This window comes from Chaetodon auriga, chromosome 21 (assembly GCF_051107435.1).
Source record: "Chaetodon auriga isolate fChaAug3 chromosome 21, fChaAug3.hap1, whole genome shotgun sequence".
Taxonomy (NCBI): Eukaryota; Metazoa; Chordata; class Actinopteri; order Chaetodontiformes; family Chaetodontidae; genus Chaetodon; species Chaetodon auriga.
Window position 1 is genome coordinate 8792546 of NC_135094.1, and position 13441 is coordinate 8805986.

Below are 13441 nucleotides of genomic sequence, written 5' to 3' on the forward strand. Positions count from 1 at the left end.
TAAAGTAATACCAAACATCTTTTGCTTTTTGATCCACCACAATAACATGTTTAGCTTCTCATAACATCACAGTTCTTAGCCTATACCCTCATGCAACTGAAAAAACCTGCACAAGAGGCCGGCTCGCCTGGTAAACATTGCCTGGAAAGTCCTCTGTGACTCAGGTCAAAGCTGTGGATGGCATGAATGAAAGCGAAGAGGGGAAATGGAGACGAATATTCACACAGTGACTGTGCAAGAAGCCGTGATTGACTCAACCTGGTGTGGGCAGAGTAGGCCACTCCACAACAGGCCAGAAATAGCCGACATGCTGCAAGTCCTGAATAAGTGCAGGAGGGTGAAAGGGTCAGCTGTCACCAGGGCAGGAACGAGACAGAGAGAGGGAGCCACCGAGTGTGGCAGAGGCACCACTGCCAGACTGGAAATCAGACCTAAAAACGTTCACAAAGACTGAACAGAAATAAGAGGACAGGCAGGCCAGAGGAACTGGGAGCTGTTCAGTTTCTGTGAGTACAGATTTGTGTTTTGATCAAATGGGAAAACTAGAGAATATTCAGTGTCTGCTGAGTAGAAACAGTCTTACCAGCATTTTATATGGCACGTACTCTAAAAAAAAAAAAAAAAAAAAAAAAAAGTGCCTACTCTTAAAAGCTTAAAATACAGAGTAAATTAGGGGAACTAAAACTACCTGTGATTGATAGTTTTAGCAGCTATGTGGAGCGTGGAGACTTTAATATCACTGGAGGTTGACCTACATGTTGTGGTCAGAATTCACCAAATCCTCATCTTGAAGAGTTCTCCCTTTGTACCACATAATGTTTTGCCGTGTGCTCCAGCTGCTCAAGGATTATTGATTTACTGTCTCTACTTCCATAAACAATTTTAAAACATATGTGTATTTACTTTTGCTCTCCTATGCTTAGTCAACTATAGCTGCGGTGACTTGACTGTCCTTTAACGCTCAGTATTTGTGTCAGTGGAGTCAGGTATCTGTCCCTCTCCACCACAAGTGGTACATTTATAACTCGACCACATGGCAGCTGTTACCCTAAATTTCTAACTTTAAACGAGCAGTTTAGTGACAGGGATGGGAACATAGAATTTACCTGCATATTATTAAAAAAAATATTAAATTGCCTGTCTTTTAGTCACATGGTGCTGTGACAGTCAACAAAGTGAACACAAAATTACAACCACTTCTGTCCCATGTGATGAATTTGATGCCACATTTTTAAGTGCTTGATACCATTGTCAACATCAACAAAGAGCCCTGATTAGGACCTTTTTAAAAGTACTACACAGTATAACTTGCGTCATTAAACATTAAACCTGCTGTGTCTGATGTCTCTGCAGATGAAAAGAGGAGGTCAGTAGCAGATTTCAGAGACAGCTCCTTCACCCAAATCAAGGAGAAACCGTGTGTCTCGGTCAAAGCTATGTCAGCTCTCTATCTGTCAAAGGTGGCACCTCAGGAATCAACACAGAGTCTTTTAAAACCGGTAAACATCTGTCAGCTCTGTCTGCTGTCTTTCTTTCTAGTCCTGGATTTCTTTGATTTTTTCAAAACCACAAAAAAATAATCCAGATAGTAATCTAATTTTACAAATATACAGTCCAGCAATGCACGTACACTGGGGCAACATGTTTCACAAAGAAGATTGGCAGCTGCACTGACACTGACAGTGTGTGATCCTTGGCAGTCTCCAGTAAGGCATCATACAGTATGACACAAGTTAACCTGACCTGAAATGATTACTGTTTCTATCCAGGCACAAGATCAGTCATCTGAATCTGGGAGAGGAGTCAAACTAACCAAGGTAGGGTAACATTTCACTGGGTAATTTGCATGAAGATGTGTGTTAGATTTGTCACAATAATATAATCTTCCACACTATCATACACCATATGGCTCAAGAACCAAATGCTTGTTTTTCCTTGAAAGACAGAAACAGCTGTGAATGGATGCCATCCACTCTGTGTTTTATTTTATTTATAATTGTGGTTGCATTTGCGGTGGAATCTCCAAGTTGCTTTGGAGGTCTGCTAACCCACTGACACCTGGCATGTGGAAAGCAAATAAGTTGGCTTGATGAAGGTAACATATCGCTCTCATTGCCGTAAGCATGTCTGCACAGTCTGGAGCATGATATTTACTGGATAACTCAGTTACAAAGGACTCAATGATGAGAACGTTGCTTTGTTCTTCAAAGATGGCTGAAGACTTCCAACAGAGCAAAGACGACCTCCATCCACTTCCTTCAACCAGGCATCAGTCAGGGCCAGAAGACATCTCTGGGGCACATTTACAACGGGGAAAGTTATACCAGCAGCGGCAGAAATGTGAGCTGAGGAGACTCCTGAAGCACACTCACCCAGAACTGCAGATGTTGGATGATGTTGTGGATGAGGAGCTTGCTGAGGTTTTAAGCTCAGAGACTGGTTTGACAACTGGTGGAACTGGATATGAGGGAGAAGTCCTTTCAAGATGCTTGATATTTGAGAACTGTGCCTTGGGTGACAAAGTATCTCGTTGCACCCCCAAGGGGCAGATGGCAGAGGGAACAGCGGAAAAAGGCGATGTCAGTAAAACATCAGCTGTATCTGAGGAACATGAAGAAAGGCCATGCAGTGAAAGTGTTAAAGGCATTTTGGAGGATGACAAAACATTGGGTTCCAGGATAGATCCTCACAATCTGTGTGAGGAGGATATGATAAGAATAGATGTTCAGGCCACCAGAAGGATATTTGAGAGTCAGTCTGTGAACACATCCAGACTAAATCCAGATCCTAAGTTCCAGGGGAAAGTTTCTATTTCTGGGGATCAGACAGGGGCAGTCCCAAAACAAAAACAGGAGGCAAGAAAAGAGAATCTACACAATGAAAACAAAAGTAATGCATGTACCAAAAGTCTTGGTTTGACAGCTCAGCTCCATAATCAAGGGCCATGTGTTCCTATCATTGGTCAAAGCACTGACCATCAGTTTTCTGGTAGGGAAGAGGTCTCTACAGGTGAGACACTCTTTGAGGATTGGCCTATGAGCCCCCCTGATGCAGAAAAACTAATCAAAACGAGTGCAGCTCTTTTTGAAAACAATCCATTTATCCAAACAAACATAGAAAGAGAGCATTCCTTTGTGCATCCATCAAAATCCCAAAGCCCAGCAGGAGACGGGGCAGCTCAGCACTACCCAATAGCTAATGTCAAGTACAGAGCCAATTTGTTTGAATCAATGCCATTTGACAAAATTAGGCATCAGAACAAGGATGAAGTTGAGACAATGGTGGAGAACATCAAGGAAACACTGAATTCCCTTCATCACATTAATGCCATACATTCAAGTGGCTCAATCATTGAGGTGAATGAGACAATGATTGCTAAAAAGGCCAAATTTACACTATTAGAGAGCGGGCCGAAGATAAATTATGATGAGGTGACTGAAGGTGGTGCACAAAACCTCTTACTCCAGTTGCTACCACGGACAAACCTGAAGCGTGGCATCATTTACCTAAAGGAGGACAGTAAAGGCAGTATGGAGGCAACAGTGGTGAATGTACCTGTGCGCCAGCATCACTTCAATACCAACCAAGACACAGAGTTTAAAACTGCCAATTTCGTTCAGGTTGTTGAGGATATTCTCAATCAAGATAACTCTCTGAGGAAAGGGGTGATAATCCAGGAGGATGTGGGCAGATGTGCTGAAGTCACTGTTTACTCTCTCTTCAGTTATTTTGACGAGGAAGATGTGAAAAGTTACTGTCTTTCAGAAGATGTAGTGTATGATGAACCAGAGCCAGAAAGAGGTGATGTGAGAAAAAAAGACAATCAAGGACTAAGAAAAGGCGCTATTGAATCAACCATTAGCTGCCTTCTAGAAACTTCTGAAGATCAAACGTGCCAAGGATCAATAAGGCCTGAAATCACAGTAACAGGCAATGTGAAACTGTTCAAGAGTTGTATTGAAAAGGGAGATTTGGAGTGTTTGAAAAGTCTTCAAGCTGAGGCAACAGTGCAAGAACAAGAACCAGGTTGCCAAAATGTGGCTGGACCAGGCATGGAGCTTTATCATGAAAAGAGATCCGATCAGGCAGAGGAGAATACTTCAGAATGGGTCCCAGTGGATGTAAAGAGACTAAAAAACATGTTCTCCGGAGATCAAAGACCACCCCAACCAAAACAAAATCTATACGAAAATCTTGCCCAATCTACCACCATTTCTTGTGCATTTAAAGGTCAAAATGTGCCACTTGGAAAGAGCCAGCCCTCTACAGAATGCAATATTGGGGTATTCTCCCATGGGCAAACAAAGAATACCTTTGGGGAGAGTGGTGTCCAAACACAAAAAGAAGCTTGCAACTCTACAGTTGCCCCACAGGGATCATACCTACTGGATGACGACAGGGTCCACCAGGCTGAATTAGTCGAGGTGGTAGATGATAATGATGAGATCTCAAGCCTCCAAATTGCAATACATAGCCTCCAACAGGCCACAATTGAGGCCAAATCTTTGCATCAGTCATCACAAGAAAAAAAGGAATTCCTTGTTCAAGAATCATCTAAGGAACCTGTTGTCTCAGTTACAGCAGGGAATGTCAAACACTCAACAGAAGCAAAATTACCTCAAGAAAATGTGGACCAAAAAGAGGACCCATGCCTGAAGCCAAGTTGGGATGAAGTCCCATCAATCAACACCATCAACATCACCTCAGAGCATAAATCACGCTGCCAACACAAGAATATAGAGACTCACCACAAAGACATTAATTCTGAAAAAGAGCAAACTACTGACATATGCAGCAACAGTTCAGAAACAACAGCTGCACAGCCAGAGGATGAGGAAGTTGTTTTTAAAGGTAAACTTCAAGCAGCTATGAATTCCTTGGAGAGATCTAACATCAATGTCAGTCGAGGAGATTTCAGAGCAGCTATGATATATAGAAACTCTTCCAAACCTCACAAAGAAAGCTCTCAAAATGTGGATGCAGTGTCAAATCAAAAGCCCACTAAGGAGGAGCTTTGCCCCGTGACTGACCCTAAATCAACTCAAGCACCACTGAGACAAGAGGTCTCCAAAGAACAAGTGACTCCAGTCAATGCAGAGCTCCCAAGCCAAAGTGAAACACTCAATAAACCAGCCATCTCAGAGAAAAGCAAAAGGCCTGTTGGTCAAAAACCAGCCATCCCGCCTAAACCTGAGCATTTGAAAGTGAAACAAAGAGACATTCAATCAACCAAGGATGAACATGAGCAACATCTGTTCAAGATTAACAGTAATGCAAACTCAGGACCTGATTCAGTGGATCTTAAAAGAAATGAGCCTTTTGATGAAACTATACCAATGTCTCAGGAAACTGAAGTGAGGCATCAAGTCCAAGGTCCAGCTGTTACCTTGGAAAGTGATAACACAGATAAGAATATCATTAATCAACAACAGGTGACAAATGTCACAGCAGAAGAGAAAAAAACCCAGGACTTCCCAGTCAAAGAGGATATGAATGAAAAAGATGAAAGCCATGTAGATTTTCATGAAGCGTGCAAGAAATTTGGAGGTAAAAAGATGTTTTCTGTTAAGAATGCTCCTGTAAAGCCAAAAAGGGTAAAGATTGCTCAGCCTGACAACAAAAACCCAAAACACATGTGTGGAGATAAGAAATCCTCAATTCCTGCACATATGGCTGAGGAGCCACAGCAAACTGTAACCAGTCCATCGTGCTATAACCTAAACACATGTGGACAAACTGCTGACAGCACAGACGAGCATGAGAAAGAAATGAAACAAGAAAGCAAAGTTGAGATGCGGGAAAAGAAAGGACGAACAGAGACAGAGGATGAACGCCGACAGCGTCTGTCAGTTCACATGGATGAGATCATGAGAGGGAACATAACAGCGGCCATGGAAATTTTTGACAACTTGCGAAAGCAGGAGGAGCTGCAGAGCATCCTCAGTCGAGTTGAAGAAATTGAAAAAGACACGAGTGAGGTTGATGTAAGGTCACTGAGGGGAGTATTTGAGAACGTCCCTGACTGGGTTGTCAGCTCTGAAAAAAACAAACATAAAAAGGTAAAAGTACAAAACAAAGATGAGAGGTTGCCATTAACAAGAGACACTGAAAGCAAGTCCTCAATGGCACATGTTTTTGGAGATCTTGAGCGAGCCAGTGAGGAAATCATGAATCTAAAAGAACAGACTTTAGCCAGACTCATGGACATAGAGGAATCCATAAAGAAGGCTCTTTATTCTGTCTCTGCTTTGAAATCTGACTCAGATATTGCTGGTTTATCATGCCTGTTCAAAGAGTCATTAGGGGCAGTGCAAGGATCCCCATCCTCTGGTAATATTAGCAAAATTAGCATTGGCTCAAGCAGAACAAAATCACTGCCAAAACAGGAACGCCCTATAGCACAGGGAAGCACAGTTCAGCCAGAAACCAAGACAGCGAGCGTCGAAGTAGCCTTTGCAAAACAACAAGCAAGCCCTCCATCTTCACCTGCCTTCATCTCCATCCAGTCAGCTGCTAGAAAGACGGATAAAACAGAGACCACAATCTGCCCGACATGTCAGCACAACCCAACGACAGAGGAGAAATTCCGTACAACCAAAACTCTGACATGCAACAGCCCTGCTCAAAACAGAAAAGGGGACCCGAGAAAAGAAGGTCAAAAACAATCCTCTTACAACCCACCTAAACCTAAACGAGAGCTCAGTGTACTGGAGGTGCAGACTGACGGTGAGGTAAACAGTGTTATGGGCACCAAAACAGTCACAGAGAACTACGAGAGGACTGACAGCCTTGGAAACCGGTTTTACTCTTCCAAAACCTCCACCGTCATCACTGCTCAGCCAGACACGAAAACATCCACAAGTCAGGCAGCGGTCGGTCCGGCTGCATATCAGGTCACCAAGTACCCAGAAGTTCGGCTACCAATCAATCAGAAACCTTAAATCATTCGCAAACAGGTGCAGTTTGTTACCTATTAGCTACGTGTTGGGAGTGTTTTTCATATTCCGAATAATAAAGTTATGTACAGAATTTTATTAGCTAAGATATTATGTTGTTTATTTATACGAGGTTACCGTTTATGTTTATGTTTGAGGATTTATTTTATAGCCTGCAGTCTGTTTTTGATTTGCATTTGAAATTAAACATTATTGCTTTTCATTGCGTTTGTGTTTGCTGTTGTCAAAACAATCTTTCAGTTTCAACCAGCTTGTCGAGAGATGTGCTCAGCCTGTCTGAAGACAGTTTATCCTTTGGAAAAAATCACTGCTGACAAATACATTTTTCACAAAACTTGCTTCTGTTGTAAACAGTGCAAGAAGAAATTGAGGTGAGATATTAAAATACGCTACAGAAAATCACCAGAAACACTGAACAATTATTCCCATTTATTGATTTCTGTGCCAAAAATCACTCCGATATTAATAAATTAATTGATCTGAATTTTGACTGCACTGTTCTATGCAACTGGTTTTATATGAAATACTAAGTTAAAAACAAATATTCCATATCCAACAAAGTTCAGATGCAACATCACATGAAAATCATATGAGATGCATTAAATCACTACAAATGTAAATAATCAACAAATGTAATCAAATTTTGTCTAATTCTAAATTACTTCTAACACAAACTGAACAAGAACTGAGCAACTTTTCTCTCCTGGAAGTCATGTTTGTGTCAGATAAAGGAGAAACTTTGCCAGTTTTAACTTACCCAAGTTTGTTTAAGAGCGCAGAGGGAAGCTGAAGATCTCAGGAGACATTTCTTCCACTCAGTTGTTCCTCCATGGAAGCCTTAGCACAGCTGTGAGCTGTCTTCTGCTAAGACAGGACACTTTTGCAGCTGGTGAACTTTACCAGAATCACCCTAAATGGAGGGAAGAAGCTTGCTTCTTCTTCTTCTTCTTCTTCTTCTTCTTCTTCTTCTTTAAAGTTTTATGACAGCTGGCATCCATATTGTTGCATTACTGCCACCTGCAGGTTTTATTCTCCTTCTTCTTTACCCATTTTAAAGCATCCCCTTCCAGCCGTCTCTCCACAGGCTCACTTCTGTAGCTCCGTCCTGGCCTGGTCCTGGCTGCATACATTCACAAAGAACATCAGCTCTAACTGACAAACTGTGCTTATTTGTAGCATGTACAGTTACGCACCATTATATGGGGAATTCTACTGTATATTTCACTACCAACAACTGTTCAGAAGAAAAGGGAACTATGATGAGGGCTTTGGACATGCTCAACACAAGAACCGATGGCTTCTCAGGAAAACTGCTGACATGGTGTCCAGTGAGTCTGAGGCATAAATAATCAGCGGCGATGTGAGTATTCGCATGCTTTATTATCTTTGTCATGTTCATGATAATTCATTAACTTGGCTTCCCTCCATTAAAAATGTGTGTCCCTCCATGTGTTCTGTTTCTGTCCTCAGCTGATGTGACGGTGACGGTAACAACATGAAAAAATCTTCTTGAAGACGTGTTTGAGGCTCCATGCAACAGTCTACTGTCCACATCTTACTGTGTGTTCAAATACTGTTTTGCAATGAAGTGTGTTGACACATAACCTATGGCCTCCTTTAACTGCAACAATTGTTTAATCATTGCAAGAAAGTGCAGCATAACAGGTTGACAGGTGCTGACACATGCCATCATGTCTTTTTTATTCAAGTTTACTTAAATTACCTGTTGCTTTTTTTAGATCGCAACTGCTACAACAAATCACAGTAAACATGTGTGTATAATCAAATAAAGGTCTTTTTGTTGCAAATATTCTGGGTAGAAGTGTAGTATGCAGAAAAATCCCAAAGTTGACGTTCTTCCTTTTTTTTTTTTTTTTAAATTTACTGAAAATAAATATATTTAAATAAAGGTCAAATGCTAATCTCCTACTGTGTGCAGTACTGAACAGTTCACATCAATGACACTACACGTCTTTGACAGTGTGTGTCTTAACTGAGTGCTCATGAGCTTCATTCCCACCAGTTACATTTCTGCCTGCCATTCATACAAAAAATGTGATTTGATTGACTCTTTATATGTTTTGGGGGGGTTTTTTGTGCCCTGCAAATGTGACTTTTCTAGCTGACCCTTCCCAGGTCTTAATTAAACATACCAGCAGCATTGTGGAGTATGTTGTGAGCTTCCATTATCAGGATGCCAGAAGACAAAAAATGTGAGAGGACCCGGTGCAGAAAGCTGGCGGGGAGCAGGTTAAGGTAAGTGTTCACCTAGCTGCACAGCTAACTGAGCTAACTGAGCTAACTAGCTAACGGCAGTGACAATTACCAGCAGTGAGCAGTTACTTTAGTAACAAGTAAAGCTATCCGTCCATCAGAAAACTCTGTAAATCACTGAGAGCCGAGACAGAGCAGCTGGAGGACATCAGAAGGAAAACCAGAGAACATTTTCTCCATAAAATATGATCCAGATCAGAGTCCTGGCTGTAAATCACGGTGCATAATGTTGCTTTACATAATATTTTTTACAACCCTCCTGTTACATGATGCACTGCAATAAAACAAAAGTTAATACAAACTAATAAATATTGCTATTTAGCATTATAAAGTTATATTACGAGTCATTTTATGCCTTTATGCCACAGGAAGGTGGGGCCTGGTGTGCATACAAGAAAGGTCCCAACAGGACACAGGCCGTGGACAGTGCAGTTTATAAACCCTTAGACTAGCCTTGAGCTTTGTGCTTCAGTAAAGTGACTCTACTATGCCAACAGTTTAATTCTTGCATGTCAACTGACAAAAACTCTATATCAGGTAATAAATAAAAAAAGGGGACAAAATAACTCTGATTTTGTCAAATAAAAGTTGCGCAGTTGTTCGACATGGACTTAGTTCCCTGTTGGCCCATTTTCTGGTTTTCTGAAATGAAAAACAGAAGAAGGATTAATCTATGGAATTACATCATTTATTTATCTTATTTAGCATCAAGTCATTGATGCTGCCTGAGGAAGAGCACCACGCCTGAAATGCATACCTTTTTACCGATGCTATTGAATGCCTGTATTTGCACACATACTTACAAAGCATTATATGTTTTCACCTCTCTGCATTTTCCTCATTTTTCCTATCCATCCTCAAAATCATATTACGTTGAAGTAACTCACTTGAATTCGGTGTGATCTTGAAGTTCATTGTTGAGGGTTTCAGGAAGTAACAAACAGAGACCCCCAGCAGCAATGGGGATGATGCCATATATCAGCATGGGGATGGTGTAGTGGTAGACCTCCAGCAGCCTGATCAGTGGAGCGAGGATGCCCGCCACGCGAGCACACATAGAGTTTACACCTACACCATTCTGCCTGCAAGACAGGAAAACTGACTTAAAGGAATATCATGCTGATTGTTAGTCCTTAAAATTGGCCTTTAATAACCACAATAGCAGAGTTTTCTATAGTACAAAATAGACATTACCTTAAAATGGTGGGGTATAGTTCTGCAGTATAAACATAGGATGTGCTGAAAGAGGATGTGGCAGAATATTTCCCCAGTACGGCTATGGCTGTGACCGCCGCAGGAAGGTCTGATGAGTATATAATCAGACATACAATTACATGTTGAGACCTCAAGAACAAATATTAAAAGAAATTAAGGGCATGTTCAACATACTTGACCTTTTGGGATAGCAAGGACCACGAGGCAAGCAGCGCCCCCAAAGAGCAGAAAGCCTGCTTGACTTATTCTCCTCCCAAAGAATTGAATTACGGCAAAACTGCTGAACTGTGCAGGAATTTCGACAAGCCCAAAGATGAACTGTGTGAGATAGATGTTCAGGCCAAAACCGCCAACATTCAGGCTCAGTCCATAATATAGAAGACTTGTTGAAAACCTGGTGAGGAGAGTAGTGTCACTTTGATGTTAGAGTGTACTGATACACACAGGAGTACACATGTTTACCATTACTAAAGTAATCACAACATATCATAGATAAACATGGCAGGTGTTAACAAATGTGTTCACAAACCAGTTAAATCCCATTATGAGAGTGCGTTTTCTCAAATATGATATCCGGAAGATGTCCAGCATGCTTGTTTTTCTGCAGGTAACCTCCACCTCCAGCTGAAAAGTAGGAAAGAAACTTTTAGAGAATAATGTAAATGAGACTTTTACTTTATCGTGGATGAAACTTAAATGTATTTGATGCAGCTCACCTTGTCTAGCTGATCGTCTGTGACCATCCTTCTGTTCATCCTGGCTGCCCTCCGAAGCTCCTTTTGTGCCTCCTCCTTCCTGCCCTTGGTCAGGAGCCAGCGTGCTGATTCTGGGAGAAACCTGATGGAAGTAGTATGTTTTATTTATAACCTCTAAGGAAATCCTTTAAGAGAGTCACATTTGTCTATGCATTATGGCTGTGGTGGCTGCTGACCAGTAGAGTAGGCCCACAATGAGGAGAAGGGGGCTGAAGAGCACCAGCTGCAGGATCCTCCAGTTGTGGATCAAATAGGCAATGCCAGGTAACACCATCAGCCCAATGGGGACGAAAAGCAGGATCACCATTGTACAAAAAGCAGACTTGGAGGAATCAGTCCACTCCACCACTGTATGACAGATGTTGATCCAATTAGTAACTTTGGTCTCCCGATAGTCCTATTTTTCTCACTTTATACAATCTGAGTGACTTAAATCACAAACAAACAGTGCACCTACCCATCACAGATGTGTTCATCATAGTGACTCCTCCCGAAGCCCCGCAGAAAAATTTTAAGATCATGTAAACGTAAATGTTTGGTGAGAAAGCAAGACCCACGCCAAACAAGAGCAGGAGGAAGAGGGCGAGTAGGACCGCAAAGCGTCGGCCAAACCTAAAGAGGAGAAAAAGCATTTCTTTTGATGATGCAAGATTTTGGTATTGAAGCATTGACCAATCACGTTTGAGCGGGCTTTGGTTGCATGTAGGCAAACGACGGTTTAGCTTTTTTATTTTGAAAGTTTGAAAGTTAAGTTGATAATCACACCGTCTTGAAACAATGATGGGTGCAAGGAAGCGGAAGTCTTGACCGACCTTTGTCCAGTAACCGCTCTTCACGCCATTATTGGTCGATCGATCCCTCAGTATATTTTTCCTTGCCCATGTGTATATCCATTTTTTTTTTTTTTTTTTTTGCCAAGTCTCGCACTGACTTCCTTTTTGTTAAGCATCAAAAACTTTAAGGTCTTGACTTCAATATTTTTTATTTAGTCTCTGAGGAGACCTTTCTGTCAAGAATGACAACTGTCACTTGCGTTGGACAGGAGGTGGGAGTGCCTGCGTTACTTGTCCTTACCTGTCAGAAATTGCCCCAAACACCAGCGCTCCAACCAAAAAACCTGCCATGTAGATGGACTGTGATGCCTCAGTCAAACCGCTCTTGTCACAAACCAGATCAAACTGAATAGAGAAAAGGATGGTGAAAGAAAGAGAGGGGAAAGGAACAGATCAAAGGGAGAACGAGAGCAGGCCCTCTGCAAGGAATTACAGGCTCAATGCACAGAACTGAGGGGCTGTGTGATAATTGTCGATGCCAATATTTAGAGCTTGTGAATGACAGGTGAATGAAGTTTTAGTGACGCAGATAGTGTTAGTGCATGCAGTGGCCCAAATGATCACTTATTTAACACTACTGTATTATTCAAAAAATGTGCATTGTCTTCAATGTGTCTGCAGACGACTGATGCCGGTGATCTCAAAATGCCAGATATTGGCCCAATCAACTGGGACCCAGGAGGTCAAAATTACACTTAGTTAGGACCCTGAGCGTTTTCCTCCTTACTTCTGTCACAATGCTGGAAGCACCTTCGGGTGCCTCATAGTCCCATCCATCTTCGCATCCAGTTGTGCTGTTAATCCCATATGCTTCAATGCTTTCCAAATCCCAATCCACAGGTGTGAACATTTCACAGCTTTCAAACCCTCCGTCCTTGTTCACTGGGAGGGTGAGATTTCTCTGTTCCTGAATCGGCAGTTTGGTTCCATTCTCCAAGATCCAGTCTGTGTTGCAGTGATGTGGGAAGGTCATACCTACAAACACCTGGCTAATCACGTCAAAAGCAGCAAACATGCTGGGGATGCATAGTGCAGCCACTAAACATTTCTGAAATAAACCAAACTCCCCGATCTCCTTCAGGACCTGCCCAAAGTTGCTCATTTTGATATGTGGCTGCGCGCTTCTTCATCGAAATCAAGTGTGCTGTATGGAGGAGCCCAGCTCTAAGTGTCTTACATACGGTAATTATGAACATATCTGATCTGGCTCATTAATCTTTAACCCAACTGCAACTCTAGAGTTTGATATGACACTCACAGTTTATTTGGTTTCATTTTCTTGTTGGGAACAACAGCATTATTCTTTAAAGTTTCATCAGTTTTAAGACTTTGAACAAAACAATAAAATGAGCTAAATCCAGATAATGACAATAATTCAGCTCTGCAAAGTTAAACTTTATTTATCTTG

General features: G+C 41.7%; 2 protein-coding genes across 3 annotated transcripts; one reads left to right on the forward strand and one right to left on the reverse strand.

The window, feature by feature from the left end:
* The first annotated feature begins 462 nt into the window (after nt 1-462).
* LOC143340130 (xin actin-binding repeat-containing protein 1) lies at nt 463-6941 on the forward strand. Of its 2 annotated transcripts, XM_076761757.1 has the most exons (4): nt 463-506; nt 1354-1499; nt 1770-1817; nt 2175-6941. In XM_076761757.1, the coding sequence occupies exons 2-4, from the start codon at nt 1437-1439 to the stop codon at nt 6939-6941; spliced, it is 4878 nt and encodes a 1625-aa protein (XP_076617872.1). In that variant the 5' UTR covers nt 463-506; nt 1354-1436. The 2 variants fall into 2 exon arrangements, 1 of the variants encoding a protein (XP_076617872.1); XR_013079394.1 differs by lacking the exons at nt 463-506; nt 1354-1499 and having other exon boundaries at nt 1769-1817; nt 2211-2267.
* Nucleotides 6942-10113: 3172 nt separating this feature from the next.
* Nucleotides 10114-13135, reverse strand: LOC143340149 (solute carrier family 22 member 13-like). The gene is made up of 9 exons (XM_076761788.1): nt 12761-13135; nt 12275-12378; nt 11658-11812; nt 11377-11548; nt 11162-11282; nt 10975-11069; nt 10625-10839; nt 10425-10533; nt 10114-10312 (listed from the first exon to the last, which is right to left on the reverse strand). Exons 1-9 carry the CDS (start codon nt 13133-13135, stop codon nt 10114-10116), a joined length of 1545 nt encoding a protein of 514 aa, XP_076617903.1.
* Nucleotides 13136-13441: the final 306 nt, after the last annotated feature.